Here is a 26,988-nt window from a genome sequence, read left to right as displayed (position 1 = left end):
AAAAAAAGATATGCTGAACTATTTTTAGGAGGTTTTATCACTTGTGCCTGTGTAAGTCTCATTTTTTTTTTTCAATTCATCCCAACACAGATGCACAAGCAAAATATGGTAATGCGCTACATAGTGATGCCCTTAAATCAGATGCAATCAAAACTGATGTAATGTCTCTGTAGTCAAACTGCAACGATGGACTCCCAGAGTTGAATTTCCAAAATCCACAGGCTTTCTTGATGTTTACGGCTCCATATGGAAAACAGCTTCCTATCATTTTATTGCAGCCCCAAACCTTATTTCCCAATTTGTCTCCAGACATTGTTTGGCTCTTTGTAAAACATAATTGTGTCAACAGTCGCTGGAGACGAGACACCAGACCTTTTTGATAAGTGCTTTTCCCACAAGGTAAATTTGGCAGGCAGGGAGGGAGTAAACATGCAAACAAACCAGCAGACAGTAATTTTTCACTGTCTGTTACCATGCATTTTAATGAGGTTGATGGATTAATGCCTCACTTGTCAGAGGCCGCTCGGAGAGCACCGGTTAAGCTTGTTGTGCTCTCACAGTGCCCAGCTTATCGCATCCGTAATGGTCACAGGACCTGATCGCTCTGTTTCCACATCATTTTTCCATCTAAATGTCTTTATCGTAAATGGCCTTTTTTTCCCTCAGTGGAAAGTGGTTGAACCCCCACAAACAATGTGGTCTGGAGATTAAATTGTCGAAAACATAAGCTCTTAAGTGTTGTTGCTGATTGCCAGATGATGATTAAGCTGCAGGGTAGACATTTAGTGGGACCAGAATGGGCCTTAGTTTGTTGAGTGAGGTGAGTATGTGTGTGTGTGCATATGTTTGTAGCAGCTGAGCTGTTTTTATGGGGAGTTGACCTTTGTCCTAGTCTATGTACATGTGTGCATCGATCCATACCTGCACGGAGTTTTCGTCTTATGAATCTCTCCTAAATTTGCTGTTTCTGTCTGGACTTGTACTTGTAGGGTGGCTGCCATGATATGACATGATTTATTACAAGTGTACAATACATTTTTTTTTGTCATCTATTCTAAAATCTAATGGAAAATAATCATGTACTGTATGAACAGAAAAAGCTTTGAGAATTGTTCATTGTTGTTCATCATCATTTGTAATGTACAGAGCAAATATTTCTCACACCAGAAGCACGTATATAAATTAAAAAGGATATTAAACTGCTTTGTCACTGTCCTTGAGATATGCACATGTTGTCTGTGGGATAATATCAGTGTGTCAAATATCACCAAAGTGGTATGATAGGTTATCTTTGAAAACAAGGGATCAATGGATTAATTGACAATTAATGCACTGTTTTTAAGTATGTCTTTTCACTGGTGTTATTTAAAGTTGTTTAATGGACCCTGCTGCTCTCCACCCATGTCTTTGATCAGTGTCCAGCCTCCCAGGCTCTTATCTGGGCAAACACAATAGACCCGCTACCTGCTTTATTCTTCTCTCATTCAGAAAAGGGACAGTAGGCTCAGCTAATGCCTTTGGATGTCAGTGTTTTTTTATCCAGCATTTTTTTCTTTGGTCTTGTTCTTTAACAGTCTTTCTCTTTCTCACGCACGCACGCACGCACGCACACACACACACACACACACACACACACACACACACACACACACACACACACAGACACACAGACTTGGGGTTTTAGGAGTCCCACCTCTGAGCTGAATATCACTATAAAGTGTTTCCTCCCTCTGGGTTATTGCCTCCCTATTGTCCACCGGCTTTGTGTGCAGGGGCCTTTAGTGTCAGCCTGGCTGGAATCGGCCTGTTTACTGAGATTAAATGGGAGCAGAAGAGGTTGAGGGACAGAGCTGTGCCTCTTTTTAGTGTGAAGGAATGTTGCAGTACATGCTGCAATAGCATAGCACTACCTCAGCTGGTACAGGGACACAAAACATCCCAGTCTGATGACAAAAACTTCTACCATCTTTCTCCATTTCTACACCAATTTTGCTTATGATTAGGTTTACCTCTGCACATCTTAAATCTCTGTGCTGTGATAATTTTGTTTATGACTCAATGTAACCACATTTCCCCATTTTCTCTTTAGTGAAATCATTAAATACAAATTTAGAGCAGATGGAGATTTTAACAGCATCTGTAGAAATGTCACTGGTTTAGCACTAAATAACAAAGGTATTCCTTTGGAATTATGTTAGATCTAATTGGTGTCTGTCCGTGTCTGTCTGTCTGTGTCTCTGTCTGTCTGTCTGTGTCTGTGTCTGTCCTTGCCTGTGTTTGTCTGTGTCTCTGTCTGTGTCTGTCTGTGTGTGTGTGTTTTTCAGTTGAATAATTAATCAAACACTCCAAAGGGCAGGACAAAACTAGTGCAGAAGCAAACTGACTTTTACATTTGACAGGCTACAACTATGACCTTTTGCTCTTTTAATTGATAAATAATTTGTATCAATTTATATTATCAGTGGATTATAAAATTAAATTCTCCATCAATAATTGAATATTTTTTAGAACCATTGCACAGTTGATTCACACCATCAAGTTGTCTTATCTCTGAAACTGCTCTGCTGTGATGTCGTTGGCTCAGACAACATAACACAAGTGTGTCACTACTCAATATTAATGACCTCAATTATACTGTTAACTGACTGAGCACAGAGGATTATGGGTCATGAATAGGATTTCCTATACAGGGTAATATGCAAGTCGAGATGGAGGCACCATGAGCAGGGTGGGTTTGTTGGAAATAAATAGGTTTATCTAAATGAACGGATGTGTGAGCACATCCCACTGGTTATTGGCAGCCCGTCGGCCTTCCAAGGCACCGCAAAATGCTATGAAAAATATTTCACAGTTGCATGGATGGGAGAGAGACGTTAACCCTTCAACCCCCAGACTACTTCTTAAAAAAAAAAAAAAATCATCAATTTAATCAGCTAATACACTGTAAGGTCAAAATGAATAACCGTGGGCTCTGTGGAGAAGAGACGCGCACAACGAATTTTGAAATAAAATGAACCTCCTTGTCAGCAGGCCAGAGAGCAATTTTAAAAACGGCAGCAAAAGCCAACATTTTTCTCCTGCACAAACTAAGCTGTAAATTGGTGAGCAAATAACAACTTTAGAATTAGTCAGTAAACACTGATGTTGTTAAACCTGCTCTGAAAACTGTCAACTGCAACTCTACCAAATTGGATGCATCAGAAATGAAGCACAACAAATGCCACGTTCATTTCAGTCATCGAGTTTCTAGGCAGCCTCTTCATTTAATGTACCATCGTGTGTACTGGTAATGTAATGGTCCCGGTTGCATCTTTATAACGGACAAAGTCACACTACAGGGACCTCCAGGGTGGACGGAGTTAAACCTGAATAGTAGTGACTTAAGGAAAACCAATAAATGCTTCTAAATATCTTCGATGTTCGATCAGGCGTATAAATAATAGATTCGCTCCATATATGTATGCATTCATTTATTAACTGTTTTGATGACTAGTGTGAAGGTCAGACATCCATGTACGTGTTCCTGTCGGGTCATGGCCGTGTTATTATTATTATTTTTTTTAAATTTAAATTTATTTTTTTAGATTAATTGAAATATGCATCCCTTGTTAATGCAGCTGTGTGTCGCCTGTCACAGTCTGCACTGCCGCAGTCATCCTGTAATTTTGACAGGAATTGTGGTTTCGTAGTAGAGAAAGACAACTGGTGTGACCGAAGTGATTTCATACTTTGTTGAGGCTATTATATGTCGTGCTGTTATCAGATTATAGGGAGCGAGATTTAAATGACCTTGTGCGATAACTGATCATATCTCTCTGTCTTCCTAGGTATTTGGTGATTATTATCACTTCCGTCATCGCACGGTGATGAAGAGATCGCTGTCGGATCACAGGGGGACACAAGTGCGTCTACTCAGAGATCCCAAGGTAAGACGTTTATTTTAGGGGCTGCATGCATGGATGAGGTTAACTGATATTTCGGTGTGCCGTTGGGAGGAAGTTTGTACGTGTGTGGACTGCGGCTGTAGTTGTAGTGTAATTCCTCAAAGGTAGCTTTGGTGTCACCATTAGTGTAGCTGCACATGTCTGGGTGTGGGGAGAAAAGGTTTTCTCCAGAAATAACTTTTGACCTTTTATTGTTAAAAAAAAACAAAAAAACAAAATATGTTCCACTATGAATGTAGATTAAACCTAAATATCTGCTCATATTATCTTGATGTGATGTGTCAGTATTAACATCACAATATGTGCAATGTTAAAGCCATTTACCCCTTACCGTTTAGATATGAAATTTGATCTCAGACCATTTGAAATGTATAAAAATCAGTTGTGTCGAATTGACTCTATAATAAGTTTGGTGATTTGAGGTTAATTATTCACAAACCGAGCAGCACGGGAAGAAAATTTAAATGGAAACAAAGCAGGATACATAAGCACAGTCCCACAGGGCAAAGAGCCAAACCATTAGCCCTCGTTTGTTACCTTCTTTTTTTAATGGCTGTCTCAGACGAGCCACAACATGGAAAGTTGCTGTTTCCTCATTTACCAGAGGGCTCGAGGATGAGAACTGGTCCTTCTTTGTGGATGCTCCTCACATACTTGCAATCTTCTTTGGACCTAATTCTTTCTCATGAACTGATTTGATTAAATTCACATTTCTCTATTTCTGGCAGTTTTGCAAGTGTTTGAGGTTTGTGTTAAAATGAGTCTTGTGTCCTCCTCCTCTATGGGAAGGACACATGGAAGAGTCTGAAATTAACATTTAAAGCTGTGGGAATGCAAAGGAGTGTGCAGCTGAGACAGAGCGTGTATGAGTATTTTTAATGAAGCTATATCAAAATATATAGTTTTTATTTATTTATTTAGTAAAGCTATGAAAAAAGTTAACAACAAATGGACTCATTTTAATATTACTTTGTTTGTGAGTCTACTGAACTTCTGAAATTGCTAAAACCTAGTGTATGGTTGCAATTTGTATAAGACACCAGATGGCATTTTATTTGAAACAAGGGTATTTAAATTGAAATGGATACAAGAAGTCATGGCATGGTGATCAATGGTGCAACTTCACTCACTCAGTCAGTTATTCATTAGTGTTTAGAGGGCTGCTACTGCTATGGCCAACAATATAAAAATGTCACGTGAGGTTTTTTGTAAAAAGAACAACAACAACAACAAAAGCCTTTATAATACAGGCTAAAGTATTCAGAGGCCAGTTTATAAAGGCCAATCACAATTTCCTAGAACCCAGAGTCCAACAAAAAGCCTCAAATCACCCAAATATTTAATAAGACAAGAAAAGCAGCAAATGTCCATATTTTAGAAGCTTGAACAAATGTAATGTTTGGATACACGAACAAAAAATGACTAGCTTTTTTTGTGCAAAGCATTTTACATTCTCGTTCACGCACTCGCACACACTGATGGCAGCGCGCTACCATGCAAAGTGCTCGCCGGACCATCGGGGGTGATTTGCCGGAATTAAACCACCAACCCTGTAAATTGTGGGCGACCCGCTTTCCCTTTTGAGATTTCCCATTGATCCATTAATTGACCAATCATTACAGCTGTGGAGAACTATAAAAAACAGGATTTCCTGCTCTCTGATTGACAATCTAATCAGTGTTTCCCAGCAGTCTCTAGGTAATGGCTCTAATTGTTGTGTAATTTCTGGTGACTGGGGTGTGCTGGTTTATTGTTATGACAAGCGAGTTTGGACTGAATTGCGACAGCCTCAATTTACCCTCAGAAAAATTGAAAGTTTAATAGTAACTTTCAGTTAACATCAGTATTTCAGAGCAGCTTTGTAACTGAGAAATTACGCTGAAACAAGGACAAAACGGTCACTTTGTAAAAAACAAAAAAAAACAAAAACAGAGCAGCGCTTCTTTCATGTCTCCCTGACAGTCGCTGTCAATGTTAACTCAATTATTAACTGGAACTGTTGGCTGCTATTTATTTGTGCTTCACTATGGGTCACTAGCTGACAATGCTGCACCAGTAGGAGTATATTTAAACAAGTTTAGCAGGGTGTTTTTGACAGTTGGCCGAGCCCGTTGCACAGTGGGGGGGCAGTGAAAACACACCTGAAATGACTGTGGCTTTATATTGTTCATATTAATCAGCTGACTCCAATACTGATTCTGCAGCCCGGCTCAGCTTCCTTGACTCTGAAGCCGAGTCGTCTTTGGGTTCTTTGTCTCCACATTCTTGTTAAATTTTCTTCTCCTAATGATTTAGCCTATTAGTAATGTGAAAACATGTTTTATGCTATTCCTCATTTCACTGCTTTCTTATGCGTCTTCTGTGTAACACAACCTCTGGAGATTATATTAGCATTTTTGCATTTATATTGTATCCAGTCATTTCATTACCAATAGAAATTCAAGGACAATTACAATAATATAGATACATCTCAATGTGAATCTGTACAAGTGCATCTGCAGAATAATGCGTAAAAACTAATCTGCTGTCTTGAAAAAGTTGATTAAACCTGCTTTGAGGTATCGCCGGTCATTCTGTCAGACAGGTGCATGCTGGGAATAACAACAATTTCTGGTGGCTTTGCTTGTTCCCATGTTAGAGCTGGTCCACCTCCCTCTTTGGGATTTCCTTAAACACTGCAGCTCTATTTCCTGTTGTTGAATTCCTTTTTTCCCACAGCACCTCAGAGAAAGTGGAGCGTTACAGTTTCAGGTCCTCTTCTTCTCTATTAAAGAGGAGTAAGGTCAGCTTTTCAATAATTTACTTTTTTTTTTATTTTTATTTTTTTATAGACTCATTTATGTTATTTAATCAAGAGAGCTTTGCGAGTTCTGCAGTAACTTGCAAGTTTTACAAATCCCCCTCGGTTCCCTCCCATATTACCATCAATACGTTTCTGTAACTGTGTGCAATTAGCAGTCTGATCAAAGCATTAAACCAGTAGATTATTTTGTAATAATCACTTTTGCATTAGCTGAAAATATTACACAAATTTCAAATCGGAGGAATTTATCACAGAGACTGTCTGCAGCTTTTAAACTGGTAGAGATGAAGCCTGAACAAAAGGCTTTGCAAACTCTCTTTGAAGAGTGTCTCATTACTTACAAAAGGACCTGGATCTCTGCCAGCTCTCATAGACTGATGACAGAGGCCTGTTAATAGGGTCTATTGAAGATGTAAAGCTTGGGTCTATCTGCTACCTCCATGCCTTCTACTGTTTTCTGTTTTATTCTGTGGAGGTTTTTTTGTTTGTTGTTGTAGGCAGTTTACTTTGCTTCAGCATTTTTGTCTGGTTAGGTGAAGTGTACAGTAGGGACAGGCAGACACAGCGTAGCCGTGGACGACTCCTAAAACACTGAATTTTATTGTCATTTATTTTATTGCGACTTTAGTTCTAGTTTCACATCTATGGGAATATAAGTAGAAGCTGTAACATTAAAACAAGCTCCAGCAGAAATATGAATGACATGGTCGTCAATGATCTGAGCTCTAACTGGTTGAATATTCCTTTGTAGTAATGATGCTTTAATCGAGGCTTCCCTTTGGCCCCAGAAGGAGGATGCAATGTTTGTATAATGAAGAAGGACAAAGCAGTGTGTGGACAAAGTGGGTAGGGTGGGATTGTGTTTGTTGGGCAGATATGACTCTCTCCACTCTAAACATGAGGCACAGGAGTCTGTTTGCGAACATTCGCTGTGCATTGGATCGGTCTGGGTGTAAGAGATAGACACAGTTTTTCATTTTCAAAGCCCATTTATAATGAAAAAGCTATTTGTCAACTTCTGGGATACCTTATGTTCTGTCACAGACTTTCAAGAATTTCAAAGGACTCATCACATGAAAAATGCAGAATAGAAAGTGGAAATGGTTTTTGGTACACTCTAGCCAAAAGTAGTTTGATATGTATTATACTGTACATTTGACTCTGAAAGATATGACTGACTTTGTTTCTTGTTTGGGACGGAGCCATTTTACAGAACAGTGCTGGCATACTGTATTAAAAATGAATGGTAAATAATGTTAGGTGCCATCAGGAAGAAATATTTCTGTAACTTAACATCCTCGTTGTGTGAATAGTTTATGAACACACCTACGCCACTAATCTGTGCCATCCTTTCTTTACAACTAGGACTAAAGCAGTCATGTCTAATACAGTAATTAGTGGAAAATCATGTCTTTGCGGGGTTTTGATGGACATTTCCAAGAAGTGTGTGTGACATTAAGATGACTCGTTGCACAAATTAGCAGGAAATCATTGGTGTCACTTGAGATGCAGCTGAACGGAGCAGAAACGGTAGCTACTGTACTGAAGCTAATCTGCATGTTTGCTGGAAAGGTGAGAGCTAGAATTGAACAGTCACAGTCATAGTAGTTTCAGTAGTGTGTTAAAGCCTGAGCCTGTAGTTCGACCTCAATGGGCAGAGGGACAAGTGAAGAGATTTTGCTTTAGCAGAACAAAGGCATCTTTGATTTCTGAACTGCACTGTAGATCAAGTTTTTCAGTGGCGCCACACTAGCTGCTCTAACTGTTTCTATTAACAATTAAGAATAGTTTTTATGGTCATGTCAAGACAACAAGACCTCTAAGGGATGAATCGGGTGTTTTTACACCAGAGCCTAACCCAGACATGAAAAGTATATGCATGTATGGTGTGTAGGAGGTCATGTGATGGAGGTCAATTGATAAAGTAGAAAAGTGATGACGTCCATGTCTTTATAGACTAGGTAACATTTCTCTAACATCAACGTCAAAAAGAAACGGACACATTGTTTGGAAAAAAACATCAGCGATTAGTGTTTTTGCACATGATATTTTGTGTATGGTGTCAATAGTGCCAAAGGGCTTAAAAGTTACACCATGCCCTGCAGTGATAATGTCAAAGTTTAAGAAGCAGATCTGATGCAAACTACATAAGCTCCATGGGTGCAGGAAAACATCGGTTGCCTTGTACCTCATAACTTCCTGTGTTGGCAGAGATAACAAACATTTCTGAAGACTTTTGACACGTTTGAAATAAACCTAACTTGCGTACGTGTGAAATCAAAATTTCATGATTTAGTGAGAAACAGATAAGGAAATGGAAGAGGGGAAATCACACACACTTCCTGGTGACGCAGGAGAAAACCGCTTGTTTCCATTTGACTGCCTGATTTTCAGAACAGAAGTTGTGTGTACACAACTGAGTCTTTGTTACTCTGACTGTAAAGATCATTTTAGCTAGAAATGTCAAAAACATTTTACTGCAAGATGAAATGTACCACCTTAATTTATGTTCTCATTCTTGTCTGCAAGATAATTTACCTGGATTAAACACAGCAGGAGCAGGACACAGGCTTTTATTTTGCATTAAGTGGTAGATAAGATTTTCAGTGGCTGACAACACCAGCACAAAGAAAAACTTTATAGTGCTAGTTTTCTGTTTGTTTAGACGTTCTAATGTTTTTTCTTGATCTAAAGAGACCGTCAGATTTACAGTGATGTAAAAGTGTTTTTTGTTTTGTTGGTATCTCTGATGATCAAATACATAATTTTCCAGTTATTTGGCGTCTGTCTTTGTCAGCAGGATTCCTTTAACTTAATGCGTCAGTGCCCTTAATTGTGTAACTCCGTAAATGCAGTTTTGTGTGTAAACTGCCGCAGTTGACCTGATCTTCCCAGTAAGATTTGGACGAGTCCCGGTATAAACATCTCCTCCACTTAGACTGATTGAACTCACACACAAACCTCTGACCTGTTTGAAGGGAAATGATTCCATTATGGAGTTGTTGTTTTTTTGGTCTGTGTTGAACTGGCATCGCTTCAATGTAGCAGTTGATGTGACCTTCATTACTTCTTTCCACTTTTGCTTTTGTGTCTCTAGTGATCTGTAGAGGCGGAGAGAGGTGCGCTGTGATTTAGTTGTCCTTCACATCAGGTGCTCTGTCCTTGCAGCAGGCGATTCTCTTGTTTTCCTTTTCCCCCGACATATTTTTCCTGTTCTCGTCTACCTGGGGTTTTACAGCGAGCACAGTTCTGCAGAGGGAGTAAGAAGTGGGCTTATTTTTGCCGTATGCATTCTGCTTCTGTCAACACTTTCTGCAGGAGCTCTCGCATTATGAAAGCCTTCTGCAGACTGGGTTACTGTTGTGTTGTTAGCTCCCTGCTGAAATGGTACCCGTTTGTATATTGTCAGTTTGCACACATACATGTTAAGGCTTACCCATGAGCATAGTAAATCCTGGGGCATTGCATTTTACACCAAGCAGAAATTTTAATTAGTCTCGAGCTGCTCTGGAATTCATCAGCGAGTCTCATTAGCGAGGAGTCCACGATGCCCCAGTGCCTCTAATCTCACTCTGTCTGCTGTCATCCCGCTGAGAATTGGGATCTCTATTAATTCATTTGACATGGTGACACTCATGGCCCCTGCATAATTATTTCTATTTTTTCTGAGTGGTGTGAGGGGTAGTCTTTGTGTCTTGCGTAGGTTTCTTATCCGAGCATCACCTCACTTTTTGGGTTTGCGATACTAAACTCTTTGTACGTTCACTCATTCTTTGTTTAGGTGACCTGGGCAGAGCAACAGGTGGCGAAACGGAGGAAAAAGAGGGATGTCTACACGGAGCCTATAGATCCCAAGTTCAGAGACCAGTGGTACCTGGTGAGTAGAAACCCTTCTGAGCAGAAACTTCATTGAACAAAAGGCTTTTGTGTGTTTGCGTCTTTCCATGTGACATAATTCAGCGCTGCAGAGCTTTTTCTCTCCCCAAAGTCAATACAGCTAATTAAATTGTGGGCTGTGATGTTTCCGCTGAGTCAAAAGACAAGTCTGTATGAATCCAAGACACCATCCTTGTGTGGATTGCTGCTGTCTGTGTCTTGTTTGCAGAATAAGAAGCACAAGTCTGAGAGCTTTAACAATAGCATGCTTGCTTACACAGAGCACCTTTTTAAATCCTGAACGGCAAGCTTTTTTAAACCAACGGTTTATTTTAGTCCAGAAACGGCTCAGCAACAAAAAGAAAGCAGAGAGGTGATTCATTTTTAAAGTGCTCTTGTTTTCAGTTGATTGATATTTCACATTTGACTTGAAGAATGCCACCGATATATTGGCCTGTTAAAAGCAGCAGTAACAACTCCTGAGGTTTTGTCTTCAGCTCCACTCTTCCTTCAATTACTGTGAGGTTGCTTCAGGCAGAAGGAGATTCATGGTGACGCAAAACAGAATTGCATCACCAAGTGTTCAAAATGGCTGTGCTTTAAAAGATTCTATTCCCCGGTGTGTTGGAGTAGTTGGTGGCACCTTGACAAGCAAAGGCGTAAAAGCCTACTTGTTGTACACATCCTGTTATATGCAGGATATGGATATGTTAAGTGTAAAATCTAATAGCACTTCAAATATCTTTTCAGGCTGCAACAATTATCATTTTCCAAATTTTTGGGGCAATTATTTGATCAATTAAATAGTCTTTTAGTCTATAAAATATAAGAAAAGTATACCAATGGTCATTACAGTTTCCCAGAACCCAAAGTGGCTTTTGTAGTGCACGTTTTTTTTTTTTTTGCCCAGCAGGTAATACTCTTCTTTGCATTCAAGTTGTTTTTGAGTGATCAGCCTATATGTTTTAGGGTGGACCCGTTTGTTGTGGTCAAGTCATAAACTGTCCAAATATCTACAATTTGTTGAGGTACAGGACAAAAAAACATTTGGTGTTTTTGTTCAAATACATTTGGTGTGTTTTAGAAATATTAATTGGAATAATACTGTGTATATATTCAGAAGTGCAAATATGTAGCAAAGGTTGTCAAGTTGCAGTAATGTGCTGTTGTGCTCTCCCCACACTAAATATGTCTGAGCCTCATTAAAACTAAACCTGGCCTGTCAGAGTAGCGTGGGGGTGGGTCTTTTGGAAGGGTGTCCTTGATGGACAGATGCTAATGGTCAGCATCTGCTGTTACAACTAAAACTTCATAATTTTCTGATGTTCATCCAAATGTTAAGACAACTCCTTTTTTTCCATTGATAAATCGTGAGCAAGTCTCCATACTCAATACTGAATGATTACTGTGTGCCTTCATCCACTTCACCGTTGCTTTGCTTTACTTGGTATAAATAATACATGGGAAAAATTGATAAATTCAGTGAGCTGCACTTTTTTCATTGATGCCTTTGTCAAAAGGTCAGTCTTCATCGAAATAAAAGTCTTCCCAGATTTTGTGAAAAGCACATTCTTATCAGAACGGCTGCTTCTCGGATAATTAAATTCCACTTAATTTGTTTTCTTTATCCACCTTCAGTACAACAGCAACCATCGGGACTTGAATGCCAAAGCTGCGTGGCAGTTGGGCTACACAGGTAAAGGTGTGGTGGTGTCCATCCTGGATGACGGAATAGAGAAGAACCATCCTGACCTGATGCAGAATTACGTGAGTATAATAACCCCTAAATGAGCTTAACATTAAGTGTCCTATGGCAAAGCTGTGATGCTGCAGCCACAGCTGAACAAAACCAATAGGGCAGATTGCGAATTTTACAAAGTGTTTTTCTTCTGCTAAAGCAGATTGCCTGAAGGATTTTAAGAATAATTTCTGTGCAGACAGATTTTGAGGGTTTTAGGTTTTGGCACATTTTTAAAAAGTACTTGAATAGTAAGTAATATTAATTATAAACCAAATGGATTCGACTCTCCAAACTCAGAAGAGTGGTTTATGCATCTGACTCTAACAGCCTATCTGTCTCTTTTAAAGGACCCGGATGCCAGCTACGATGTGAATGATGGCGACCCAGATCCTCAGCCTCGATACACACAGCTTAATGACAACAGGTAGAAGCCTGCACAGATAACGGTTCCATTTCCACTCTTCTCTTTGTCCGTTGGCCTCCCCTGACACCACCAAGTCATGCTTCTGTGAATGCTGGCTCTGCAGGGCACATGTCGAGATAAAATTGCACTTGGTCATTAATTTGTCCCCCTTGCTGATAGCCAACATGTAAATAGGCTTATGGCTGTTTCCCATCCACTGTTTAGTCTAGCGGCACCAATGATCAGAACACAATCCAATTAAAGGCTGTAGCCTATTGGATTTGTTTTGTCCCAGGGATCACAATTTTCTGCTGTTTTCCAAAAGTGGGCAGCTACTTCTCAATATGAATCCATCCTCACAGTTTTATTTGATTGGATTTGGCCTCTTAAAACATAAGAGTCACCAGGACATTTCTATTGGCTGTAAATAGAGTAAATCTACACTAGGATTAAGGTAGTGTATGATGAAAACCGATTTATTGCAGTGGCATCTGCAGGTGGCATTAGGAGTTGTTTACCACCACAGTGATGTCTCACAGAGAATTGATGGAATTAAGTACATCAGCATTAATGAAACAGCAAATCTCTTGGCTCAGAAAAGCCCCTGCTTTTCTTCCTCCATTCTCACTGCCTGCCTTCTCGCTGAATTTAATATCTGATTTACTGTAATCTGCTGTCTGAAAGCCACTGGCCTGAGAGGCTTTCCTAATGTGAATCAGAGAAGATTACAGACAGGCATGGATGAAAATCAAACATCCCCAAGTGAGACAGTGGCCTGAAGCAGGATCCATCAATATGGAAGCCTGAGGGATACAGTCAGAGCAACACAATGGTCCAAACATACTGTACGTATGCTAATGGTGCATCAGTGCCTTGAAGGCTTTTGTTGTCAAACATACAGGGGATGGAGGCTGATTGTAGAAGGTCTTTAACTATATTCATACTAAAAATAGAGTTTACTTGTTTATGTCAGAACCGGCGATCGGTAAAGGATTTCATGAGCATGGAAACAGTGTGAACAATATGCCTTTGCTTTCTAATTGAGTGTTTTTAAGATTCTGCGTGAGTGCCAGAAAATGTTTTCTCCACCATCAACAGAACCCTAAATGTGGAATTTCATGTGGAGGAATGTGGGAGAACATCCCTCCAGTGCAGCTCCACATCCAAAATCTATGCCAAGGCACGTTTAAGCTCTTCAAGCAGCTCATAGTGGCCCAGAGCCCAGCTAAGACACTCACTATTGATGTTTCTTTCATTTTGGCTGCACCTCTTTCCAACCCTTGCTCACCTCGGCCCTTATCCCTTCCCACCCAGCTCTCCGTGTCCTTCTGGTGGTTGGACCAATTGAGATATCTGCATGTGAGCGTGTGTGTGTGTGTGTTTGTCTCGTTCCCTCCCTTTACAGTGGGGTTGGTGCAGCTGCATGTGTAAACAACCTGTGGGCGGACATGAAACTGCGTAAGGTTGTGTAAGACTGAAAGTGTCTGTTCCCTGCAGAAAGCCCAACTCTGTTCACCTCCATAAAGCTGCCTTTCTTTCCGAGCATAAGGGCAGCAGTGAGGACCATTCACCCTCATGTTTATCTAAAACAGTATGTGATCTCGATGTTTCTCTTTCCAGGGTTTTCTCTTGACTCCTATCAGGACGGTTTCCAAATGTGCATTTTCTGGATTAAAGGAGTCTTTAGCAGAAGTACTGTGTTCATTTCCTCCGGATTTAGTGCAGGGTCAGCTATCGTAATTTAAACTGAGAGAGTCACAATCGCTCTATTCAACATGTGCAATGAACTCGAGATAAAATGATTTAACAGTGCAGTCTGACTATACATGTAAATTCAGAAATATTCAACGCACAACATTGGAAGCAAGGACCTATTTAACAGTACTGCAAACAGCAGTCAGATTAACAATTTACCAGACCGTATATTAATCTCTGTCTAGACATTTCCTTTATATTCATCTTTTACTTTGCTCTATAAACATCATCAGACCTTTTGTCCTGGAGGCCAGCTCATTAGTAAACTGGCAGAACCATTTACAGACTTAAGAATGTGCAGAGGAAAACAGTTGTTCAGATTTACCTTTGAGGTTCAGTGCAGCAGAGACTAATGAACAGCAAATGCCACTATCCACCGCCTCAAGAACCTCAATGATTTTCTTTCAAGTAATTAAGCTAATGCAAGATAAAACAAAACAAAAGAATGAAAGATGTTGTGTTGCAGACTCTGAATATGAGTGAGGACTGTGACTTTGAAGATAAAAAAAAAAGAAAAAAAAAAGATCAATGGCTTGTTGGACAAGTACATATTTTACAGGGTAGAATTGCAACAGTAATCATTTACAGTAATGCTTTGATTGTGCTCAGTTTGAGGGGTTATGTACCATTTGGATGTATTACTGAACTTTTAATACGAAAAGCTTCAATAATTGTGTTGGATTCCCTCCCCCCCCCCCCTTTTTAGTCTTGATCTTGTAAAGTCACTAACTTGTATGGACCATAAACTGTAGCAGCCAAATGTAGAACTTGTCAAGATTATGCATTACATGAGGAAGTTGGACCCTGGCGGAGAGCCAGACGTTTATGTCGCACAAGAAAACCTGCTATGTTAGAGGCAGATCTTTATATATAATAAGCCCACAAACCTGCTTTTGTGCCATTTTATTTTTCTGATTTCAGTTTCAGGTTTGAGTAAATACTTTTTTTTTTTTTTCTATCTTTTCTCTATTTCCACAGACATGTTAGATACATCTGTATGACAATGGCATGTCTCTTTAGAAAGTCTCCAGAGAGAGGCAGTTTAGTTTTGTACAATGATGATGGTTCTGCCAGCTGTGGTATGAAGGCTGATCATGTTGGCCTCGGGCCTGCAGCCAACTGTAGCTGCTGTAACCCGAGTTAGTCTCTGTGCCTGGTTTTGCCAAGAGGCTTGTTCTCGCAGTAATCGGAACAAGACTTTGCTGAAATTGCTCTTTGTTCACCATAAGTCGTCATTATCACCATTGTGTATGATGCGAGTTTTTGTACAAGGGATCTGACACGAGTTTGGACGTTTTTATGAGGAAGATTCTTTTATTTCTTTGTCCAAGAAAGAAGCGAGTCTTCAATCAAGATTCTGCTGAGAATAAAAGAATGTGGGTTTTAAATGAAAACGCATGTTTTTCATACCGTAGCTGCTGTTATACGTGGTGAGATGAAAGCTGATGCTGTAAGCAGTGCAGGTATATGCTGTTCAGTCGAGATGGCTTGCGCAATTGTTGGTAATGTGGAAGGCACCCACACTAATTATCGGTTGCTTCACTGAGTTTTGTTTTGGTCTGCTGGAAGCTCGTTTAAGTGTGACTGGTGGGACAAAAACAAGTTATGAAAACTGCTCAGCAAGTATCATGTCCTGCATCTATTTTTTAAATAGTGCAGGTGAGAGTTAACACACATTTACTAGCTGACAGAGTATGTCTGATATCTGCCTGATGGATTCCCTGACAGAGCTGTGATAATTAATCTGTGACTTTTTAACAACTGATTGAACATTGCTGCACTTTTAGTGACAGACAGCTCTTTGTTCCTGCAGACAACGTCTCGGAGCGCTCTCCCTTGAGCACTTCATGTGATGGTCTCCTGCTCTGTGCCGTCACCTCTTTAGCCTCCTTTCTAAATCCTGAGGTTCAATCTAGGTTTGGTTTCATGTGATGTCAGCAGAGGGGATCCAGGGTCTCTCGTCAGGACCTCAAAACGGTACAAATGAGGACGGTCAGTGAGCCTGCATTCCTTCGCTCGGTCACGCCTTGCTCTCATCGTCAGAGGACCGGTGGCTCCCTCAGGCCGATCCTCGTGATCATCCTGTTGACAGATGAACTCGGAGTCATAGTTTCTAATTAGATGCTGTATATATAATCGATGTGCATTTGCAGATTGGGGCTGTAAAGTATTACCATCTTTAGCATTGGTCATTTTGTAATATTATAAGATATTATCGGACTTATTTGAACCAGTACACTGTATTGTAAGATTTCACCTTGAAATTCATGTCATGGACCAAACATTGTTGATTCACTCAGAGCTGTTTACAACCTGAAAAGTGACACTTTGAATGAAAACGCCTTCATGTTAGAGACACTTGTAAGTCATGTTGAACAAATACAAGAAAGCTGCCTGTTTTTACAATCAGGATTTACAAAAGTGTTTGACCCACAGATGCACCTTTCATTTCCTCACATTCTTACTAATCTCAATAGTGAAAGCAGAACAATCTCCACTCCAAAGAGCCTCAATATGCAAGTAGTTATTCCAAAACATTATGCAAGTAGTTCTTGCATAATCAAGTTGAGAAACCAAGGCCTTCACCTCTGTAGCAGCATTTGTATCCCGTGAGTCAGTCTACCACGTAAGTGACTGCAATGAATGTATTAGAGGGAGATTTGGAAAAAGGATCAGTTGAAGACCGGAGGGATAGGCCTCTGCGTGCTCGGCATCCCTTCGCAGACACCCGAGCTGCTTCTTATCATCCGCTGCATCACAAACACGGATGCTGTCGGACACGGGACTCCACCGTCAACAGACCAGCACTTCGTGGAATGCTGTGATAAAGTTACCTGGAAACTCTTTCAGATGACATTTGTGTGTGTGAGTGTATTTACCTTTTGTCTGTAAAAAAGATGTTTGTATTATCCAGCAGTCTCCTCTCGGCACGCGGTAGTCGTCTAACTGACATCCTGTGGCACATTAGAGGCGTGTGCCGGTGTTGACTGTGGTACTGACATTAGCCTTCGCCCTCAGCTCATTACTATCTAAAGAGAACTCTGGAGACTGTCGAATAAATTACAATAGTCTGACCTTCTCGCATTATACCTGTCTTTAATGACACCAAAACTCTTTACAATTATTTGAGTCAATAGTGTCAAATGGGTTGGCTTTTTGCACTTCAGGTAACACAGTCCATGGGATTAAGAATTTATTTAGTTGTCATTAATTGTTCGTAAAGGCGCATGTGCCAGGTTATCCTCACTAAATGTTCATATTCTGACATGGTCCCTTTCTTCAGTAGAGGATGTTTACAGTTGATGCGTTGTTTTGATCATTTGGGTTTAGCTTTTTTTCTGGTTTACTCAGTGTTTTAATTGTTGGCCTTGATAGTTCCTTCTGTAGTAAATGACCACTGTCTGTTGTGTCCTCATGTAGCTCACCGTGTTGCCCAGGATCCATGACACTCCTTTCTGAAAATGGCTGCAATCTAGCGGGGATTGTGCTATGGTTTGGAGGGTATTCAAAGTGCATATCCATCTGGCAGGCCAGGGGACTGCACTTGATTGGAATGTGATCATCAGCCCCTCTGTAGCGGTGTTTTGGATCTCTACACTGTGTTGCCTGGAGCTAAATCTTACTACAGAGGCTCAGGCTTAATGAAAGACATATTATAAAAATGGCAAATCTAATTTCCAATTTCCTCCCATGTGATGGTAGTACGTCATCTTATTTCCCCTTACACTTGACTTTATGTAGGCTAACAGACATTCCAGGCTACAAGGCCATAGATAATACACAGTGGCCTCCGCTTGTGGGACTTCAGATTTGTTTAAAGGAATCAGGGCCAAGAACCTGTCTTTGTGAGTTTGTTTTGTCTCAGTCTACAGCTTGACCGCAACAGGACAGAGCACATGATTTCACAAGCAACCTTTTGTTGGACATATACACTCAACTGTCAGTATATACACAGTCACATTCTGTGTCATTAGGTGGTTGACACCGAAACACAGCTCTCACATTCTGTTCTTCCTCCTCTCCAGGCATGGAACACGATGTGCAGGAGAAGTGGCAGCAGCAGCCAACAATGGGATCTGTGGAGTCGGCGTGGCCTACAATGCAAAGATTGGAGGTACGGTGTGGATGATTGATTTGATCTCATGGTGGCAAACCTTAGTTTCATCTCGGTTGTTTTTTTGTTTTTTTGACTGCCAGAATAAGTGAAATACTTGTTCTGCAGCGCCCGTGTTATTTTCAGTCCATTTCCCAGGCACCACATGCCACTGAATCTTTCCGAGCATCGCCACAGTTGTTTTATTTGGATTGCCAGTGCGTTGTAAATGTATTTGCTTTACATGGAGTAACCGTGCTGAAATATAGTCTCTGAAATGGCACAATGCTATTGCTTTTATCGAACGTGCATTAGCCTAATGTCGAACTCCTGTGTTTTCAACTTGCATACAAGTGAAAACAAAAATGGCTGACGTAACTCACTTCAAATGCTCTCCCCCTCCTCTACTGCATCGACAGACCGTTATAAACGTCTTCCAGCACAAACAACACCAACAGCAATACCCACAAAAACTATCAGAACAGCACTCTGACATTGTTTCAGCAAAAACTCAACATGGTGCAACCCACATAAGGGTAGGGGTTTATAGCACAGCTGTTGTGCTGGATTGCCTTAGATTGCACATGTACCTAATAAACTCTTAACTCAATACATTTACATACATGTGGTTGGGCTGGTGGCGTCTCAAAAAAAGATAGTGAGCAAAATTAGGAGTGCCCCCAAAGTGTTGGATTGTCCTAGCATACATTTGGCAGGGTCTCGTTGACACCCTACGACGACTTTGGCCCCCACAGTTTTCAAGGGAAGTCACCCTGACTTGGATAAGTCCTGTATGTATGAAACGTGCTCTGTGCTTGATTGTGTCACTCTGGCCAGTGACATTTCATCACCCAGTGCCTGTTGCCACCGTTATGTCCATGCAAAATGTTGCAGAGTGCCAACCTTCTCCATCCTTATTTAGGAAAGTAATTCTAGTAAAATGAAGACCAAATAAATATTTTTGTCTGTTTGCGTTTAGCTTTTGGGTTGCCGACTCTCTCTCACTTTCTCTTGCCATCTTTTAGACACATTTTCTTTTTACTTTTTGTCTCAAAATTAAGTGACCAAATACAAAATCTTATGTTGGATAAAGCTGAGAAAAGTCAGTCGACAGAAAATGAATTGTGAACTGATTGGATACATCATTACATTACATTTCATTTAGCTGACGCTTTTATCCAAAGTACATTTCAACCATGAGGGTACAAAACCCAGAACAACAGGAATCAAGAAAATACAATTTTCTTCAAGATACCCAAACTACAAAGTTCTATCAGTAAGTGCCATTTTAAGTGCTACTAAAGTTTTACTATTCAAGGTAAAGTCTGAAGAGGTGTGTTTTTAGTTTGCGGCAGAAGATGTACAGAGTTTCTGCTGTCCTTCATTCATCCTATCATTAATCATTTCTCATTTCTTATCATTAGTTTTTTTTTTTTTTTAATAACAAAAGGTTTTCTGGGTCCAGCTTCTCACGTGAGGATTTGCTTCTTTTCTTGGTGTTTATTATTTTTAAATGAACATTTTTATCCTGTTTTTTTTTTATATATGTATGATTAATTGATTAACCAAGAAATGTAATTGCAGATTAATTGTTAATAAAAATAGTAGTTGTTGCAGGGCTGATGACAGGGAAGAATTTTTTTTTAATAAGCTTCGTACTGACATACTGTTGATTGTTACCAAACCAGTGAGCCTGCAGTTATGGTGTCGAGGTGTAAATACGCACAGATGAAAAGCTATACAGTGGATGTTTGGCTGCTGTACCACATTTAACGGCGCTGTTAATAGTTCATAATCATCATCATTTAAATATGAAGCCAACAGTTAAGTTCAAGAATAGTTTCCTGTGTTGGAGACGCACAAACACACAGCAGGATCTCGCTTATTTGCAAAATATTGTGAAATATTAATTTGTTTGTTCTAAAAAGGATTTTGCAGCCTGATGTGTTGTTTTGTTTCTGCCTACAGGGAGAAAACAGTTTTTGTAGTCTCTGTTCCCATTCTTCAAAAGAAGAGCTTCGGTAGCTTTCTAATATTAAAAAGTTGATTTATTTTTTTATAATACTTTCATTGTCAACCATTTTGATTAATTGGTGGGATTTAAAAAAAAAAAAAAAAAATTCTACTAGTATAATTCTAAAATTCTAGCCTCATTAAATGGGCTTTAGGCAATGAGGTTAGTTGTTGTAATGGTCCCACATTCAGTACATGTGCATATGTGGATTATGTAGCTTCTTTCTTGTTCCCATGCTGAGGACGTGTTGTGCTGTCAGTGATGGGGCTCTGCTGACGCCAGGATGTAGTGTAATGATGTGTAGTCCTTTTAACTGTAGAAGCTCATTTATCCCAGTGCATGCTCGAGCTCATTACCTCTCTGCTTATCTCAACAACCCTCTGCCTACTTCCAGCTGTGATAAAGTTTGAAGCCAGTTGAATAGTGCCATAACTGCAGTCTTTTACAATCGTTCCAGATGGCAAATGTGACTGGCATTCAGTTTCCAACATAAAGAGGTGACTATATGTGGTCATGTGGGTGAAGCAGGAGGTGGACTGGTGCTGTGAAAAATCTACACATGCTTTTATCCACACTTCAAGCTCTTTTCCATCAGTACTACCAGGAGCTAGATTTAAAGGTCAGAAAGGACGGGGAAAAAAAACCCTCAATGTTTGCTGTTCCATTTCAGCTGTCCAAAGAAATTCACTTTCTATGGTCTAAAATTCTGTCTCGTGATACGGCTCGCTACAAACATATTAACAGAGTAAAAGCTTTTTAATTTAGAATCCAACATTTATTGCCGGGTGTAAGGTTGATGTATGAAATTTCCCCCCTGTACAAGGTGTGTAGAGACTTGCCAAAAATTCACTGAAGTGATGCAACACAAAAGAGTCCATGTTATGCAAATCCTGCAGTTGTTTTAAACAGCTGGAAGCCCGGCAGGTTGTTATTTTTAAAGCAACCTGCCAGGTCTATTAATTTTTCTGGTCAAATGATGTAGACTGCAAAAGCAGAGTGCAAACGAAGCAGTGCAAAAGCTCTTGACTCCTCTGCACAAGATCGTCTGCCCCTACGCCACCTGCAGAACTGTAGCTCATTATTCAGCCAGGAGATTTCTCCTGTGAAGTCTCTCCATGGTAGTTTCAAACACGGATTGCCTGCCTGGCCTCGATCTTCCAAAATTCATAAGTTTGTCTGGGCTAGAAGTAATCCTCCTTTTCAACTGAAAAAAACCTCAGCTCCCACTATCTTGCTGCAGCTTTTGGTTTTGAGCTGCTATCCCAGAGGGTCACCGCCTCAACCTGTCAGAAATTTTCATTTTCCTCGATTTTATTTACCACCTTTCACTGCTACTTTTTGTTTCATCCAACTCACAGCTGATATTTCAAGAAATAGTTAATCATTTTCTGTTTATTCGCTTCTTGCAGACAGTTCGATGTGAAGAATGATACCACTTGTCTGTTTGTTAAATATGACACTATGGTTTCATATTGACCACAGCTGGCTGTATTTGCACTCCTTATTTCTCATGGATTAAATGATAAATGTGTTAATTAGTAAGCTTTAGAGATGCTGGTAGGAGATTTGTTTTTGTCAGTCAAGCTCGTCATTTCCCTCGGCGTCAGGTCTTTGTGCCTCCTCTTCAAGCATATTTTCTGAAACGTCTAACTACCCCTTTAAAATTAGTTCAAACAAAGGCTGAAACCACTTGAAGAAATGGGCCTCTCTCTCTCTTATTAGCCACATTTGACTGACTGTATATCACACAGCATATTTCTAACCAGCAGGGGATATTTCATTTTCAACATTTGTTAAAAAAATGCCAAAAGCACGTTTCTTGAATCCGAGTGTAATCTTAGAGTTAATGGAGCACCGGGTACTCAGCATCATAACATTCACGTTTACAATATTGTGCAGTACATGTACACAAAAACTGGATTGAACCCAGATGTACCATCAGTGTTAGTCTCTGGATATGGGGATAGGCGATATTTTGGACAGGGCCTCGAGATACTTGAGTGTCCTCAACAAATCTCGTGTACCTCTCACAGAAGTGTTGGCTGCCATGGAAACACTAGCAGCTCAGTGTCTGTTTGATGCTTTTGGAGAACTTCAAAGAGTCAGAGCTTTGTTACTTTAACCCATATAGAGCAGCATGGAGTAAACCTGACCTGCAACGTATCAAAGGGGGAAATTATTTGTTTTTAAAGCGTCTTTGATTTTTCTCCTCTTGCTCTGTGGAGGAACGTTACTGAGAGAGAAAAGCAGTTCTATTGCAAGAAAATCTTCTGAACTTGAAGCAGAAATAATTGGTTTGGACATGCACCTCATTCTCTTTAAGCCTATCCTGCATAGTTCTTTTGTTTTTGTTTTATCTCCGTTGAAATCTGCCATTTATTATGAGAGATGTGAACATCTCTCATAATAGGAGCAAGTCTGGTTTAATTTACGCTCGGACAGCTGCACTAATTTCATCCAGACATGTAGAGGAAAACAACTTGGGTTTTTTTTTTTCATCTTTTTATCAGAATTTTCACTCAGAAGTCTTCTTCACACTTGAGGAGGTAGTTCACCCACAACGCAATTGATCTCTTTCCTTTCCTTTTCTGTTTTTTTTTTTTTTTTTTCAAACCAGCTCATGCACCAAAGAAAATCAATACACATAGTGTTTGATTTACATGCCAAGGTCCATAATAACATCAGGGTGGATGCACAAAAAACAAACAACAGCAGCAGCATGCCCTGCACTCCTGCATGAACAGATATTGTACAGCATTGCAAACTAATGTGTAAATATGTAAATCAGACTCCACAGCAGTAGCACTTTGTTCCGACACTTTGCTGAGCACATTGTCCAGAAACTCCAGAGCCAGAACACCGTGGCACGCCAAGCTGCAGACCAGAAAAACAAGATTCTGCAAGATTGTCATCACCTGCATCCTTTCACATGTTTCAGAGAACAATGAGGCGCTGCACTCTCACAAAAATCAACATCAATGCTGCAGATCCAGTGACATCTTGTTTTTGTTCCAAACCAACTCGATTACCGATAGTTTGGTTGGAAATTGTGGTCTGTTACGCTAATAAAAAAATTTAAAAAAGCGCTGTCAGTTACCCCAATCTGAAACCACAGAAAGCTTTATTCAGCTTTTATTTACATGTACAGTCATACTCTACAAGACCTGTGAACAGACTTTGATGCATAAAGTGTTGAAGTAGATGAACAGGAACTTGACTGAAAAGTCAAACGTGATGGGGGCTCTGTTTACTGAAAGGTTCATATTTACAGTACACAGTAGAATATAGTCAGTGTAACGTGTACTAGATTGTACAAACAACTTTGACACCGTATTTGGTTTTCTATAGAAAATCACTCAATCTTTTATTGTGTGTGTGTGTGTGTGTCTCATGACTTCAGGTGTGCGTATGCTGGACGGTGAGGTAACTGACATGGTGGAAGCCCAGTCTCTCAGTCTGAATCCCCAACACATCGACGTCTACAGCGCCAGTTGGGGTCCAGAGGATGACGGCAAAACCGTCGACGGACCCGCCAAACTCGCCAAAGAAGCCTTTCTGCGTGGAGTAACAGAGGTGTGTTTTGTATTTCTGTGAGACGGAAATTATTTACTGCCTGTGTTCTGCTTCCTTTCAGCAGTCGGTAATTGAACTGTTCAAGCATGAGAGGACACAAGCGGGAAGAACAAAGTTGTTTTTGACCGTGACAATTATGAAGGGAAAGGAATGTCCTCTAAAAGCCACCAGGGAGGAAAATCTTGGAAAATAAATAGAATCCGCGCTGACAGAAATTAGAAAACGTTCTTTTTTAGATATTCGTTGTTAGTTGAAGGACACCTCAGCTCATCTTTTATCTTTGCAGCGTTTTCAGTTAGTCAGCATGTGATTTCCTCAAGTGTGAATGAAGTGTTTTGGGAAAAAAAAATCAAGGTTTTAAAAAATTCCAATTAAACAGTTACTGGAGCTTAAAATTACTCGACAAGCATTTCTAATCAGAAATGTCCACACGCATTCCCATCTTTATGCATGCACACGTCGAGGGTAATTTTGAAAACTAGTCTGTCAGCATCTAACAACAAGACAGTCTGAATGTTAACCAAAAAGTGCACACGCTGTCTTGTCATGAGACCTGCTGTTGATAGCAGCACTTGTTTTAATGCATGTGGCTCATTGGGACCGTGTCAGGTATGTTAAATGAACAAGTTAACAGATTGATAAACATACAGATCACAGCCCCAGACTCATATGTCTGTGCCCCATGTATAAACACATCCATCCCACTAACACTGACTTGCTGTGGAGCAGTAGGATTCAAGGCATGCGCCATAAAGCTGATTGGAACCACTGACACCGACTACTTGGATAATTGCCAGAGTGACGGTGCTGTCAGATGCTGGTGTGGGTGGTGCGTAGCTGGAATTGATCAATGCAGGGAGAGACGGTGCCACTCAATACAATAAAGCAGCTCTTGGATGGAAATTATTGCACTTCAAAGGCTGAGAGGTTGGATGATTTATTACAATGAGCTGTTGTCATATAGTGCCTTTTTGTATTGCACTGCTGTCATGCGATATTTAGCTCTTTGTAATTTACTGAGTGACCACCCTGGCCTCTGTGATGTATGCTGGATTTTAATGGACCCTTTTTGAAATGAATCCTGAGGGGAATTCACCCTCCTATAATTGGGATTCCTATTGAAGATTAAATGAGATTTTGTTCTTTTCTGGGGAGGGGTGGTCTGAAGCACATATGAATGAGTTGTTTTATTTTCTGTTAGTCTAAACATGTTGTACGTTCTCCAGGGTCGTGATGGTTTAGGCTCCATCTTTGTGTGGGCGTCTGGGAATGGAGGAAGGGAGAAGGACAGTTGTAACTGTGACGGGTACACCAACAGCATCTACACCCTGTCCATCAGCAGCTCCACGCAGAACGGCAATGTCCCCTGGTACAGCGAGGCTTGCTCTTCCACCCTCGCCACCACCTACAGCTCGGGGAACCTCAACGAGAAACAGATCGTGAGTTGTGAACATTGTTTTCTGTCTTTGGCTGCCTATCGTTGTTTCCCTCACACGTTTCTCATGATTTGACATTTCTTTATATTAAGGCACTGAGTGATTGAATATTTGTTTCAGTTGTATTTATACAGTACATTAAGCAGGTGTAGCATTTTGATCAGCCGTTTTTTGTTATACCTGCTGTCTGAATCACAGCACGACGTCTACATTCTTTGCCGCTTGACATCACTTTTCTTCTTCTCCATTCATTCAGTCTTGGGCCATTAAAATGATTATGAATAGTGGACGGCTGAAACTCCATCTGGCAATCTGTTGCTGCTTAACATTCCTGTCACAAACTCCAAATCTCTGTCACTCTCTCACACACACACACACACACACACACACACACACACTTTCTCTCTCTCTCTCTAGCATACAATCTAGCAGCCAGGCCAACTGAACGGACAGCTTATGACATCTCCATGACATGTGGCTGGTCCCTCCCTTCAGTGATGTACTTATTTAATTGTGCTGTCACTCATGAATCCAGGAATGAAGAGGCTTGATTAGACGAGAGAAGGTGGGACCTCTGGGATATTTGCAGGAACAAATATCCCAATGTCTGCTTAGGGTGATTTTTTTTCTCCATGTACAGTATTATCCTTCTCTTTCAATTTGAAGTATGGGAGATATGCAGAAGCTCCTCAATGCAGTTCGTTAAAACATCAGTTTCTGTGTGTTCTGCATTGGTCAACACATTGAGCAGATTTGTGGTCCTAACGGCTTTTGTATCAACCTTATTCAGTAACACACAGGAGTCCGACCTCCCCTTTAGGATTGTACAGTAGTTTGTAACCTTTATCCTTCAAGAGATGGATTTTGCTGAGGACAAATACTCTGGTTTTTCACTACCTCGCTTTGTATTCATGCAGCTGCTAAAATTCACACCTGGGAGTTGCCCAGTACAACCACAGCCCTCAGCTGTGGGTCAGTGAGGAGATCTCTGCTGAGTCTAAGCTCAAGAAAAGGAGAGCATAGGTTATACGATTTCCCAGCTTTTATTTTCCACCTGACAACTTTTTGCTCTTAAGTTCCTGCTTTTTTTTACCCATTAGGCAATTTCTGCCTCCAGCAAATACTTATGGGATAATAAATTAAAGAGTGATGGAGAGAAAATATTTTTGCTAATGTAGCAAATTTCAAGTTATCGGGTTAAAAGAGTGTAAAATATTTTGTGAAGAGAATAGTACAGTTCTGGTGAAAGTTACAGATTTTTTTTTATCGTGTTTGTAGAATTGAAGCTATTAAACTCGGTTACCAGAGGATGAAGTAAATTTACAGTATATTTGCTTTCTCACAACTGCA

At 40.3% G+C, this 26,988-nt stretch overlaps 1 protein-coding gene across 2 annotated transcripts in view; it reads left to right on the top strand.

Moving 5' to 3' along the window:
• furina (furin (paired basic amino acid cleaving enzyme) a) overlaps window positions 1–26,988 on the top strand; it is a 78,681-nt gene that overhangs the window by 36,126 nt on the left and 15,567 nt on the right. For both annotated transcript variants that reach the window (XM_069173392.1, XM_069173393.1), the window contains exons 3-9: window positions 3,828–3,926; window positions 10,529–10,624; window positions 12,262–12,390; window positions 12,712–12,788; window positions 18,548–18,636; window positions 24,030–24,202; window positions 25,429–25,641. In XM_069173392.1, the coding sequence (XP_069029493.1) occupies window positions 3,828–3,926; window positions 10,529–10,624; window positions 12,262–12,390; window positions 12,712–12,788; window positions 18,548–18,636; window positions 24,030–24,202; window positions 25,429–25,641 (876 nt within the window). The remainder of the gene's footprint in view (window positions 1–3,827; window positions 3,927–10,528; window positions 10,625–12,261; window positions 12,391–12,711; window positions 12,789–18,547; window positions 18,637–24,029; window positions 24,203–25,428; window positions 25,642–26,988) is intronic.

The sequence above is a fragment of the Embiotoca jacksoni genome, unplaced genomic scaffold (genome assembly GCF_022577435.1).
Source record: "Embiotoca jacksoni isolate LCO1_2020_lvr unplaced genomic scaffold, fEmbJac1.0.p SCAF_6, whole genome shotgun sequence".
NCBI classification, from domain to species: domain Eukaryota; kingdom Metazoa; phylum Chordata; class Actinopteri; family Embiotocidae; genus Embiotoca; species Embiotoca jacksoni.
The sequence above is the reverse complement of the archived record's forward strand: the minus strand, read 5'-3'. Positions and strand labels throughout refer to the sequence as shown.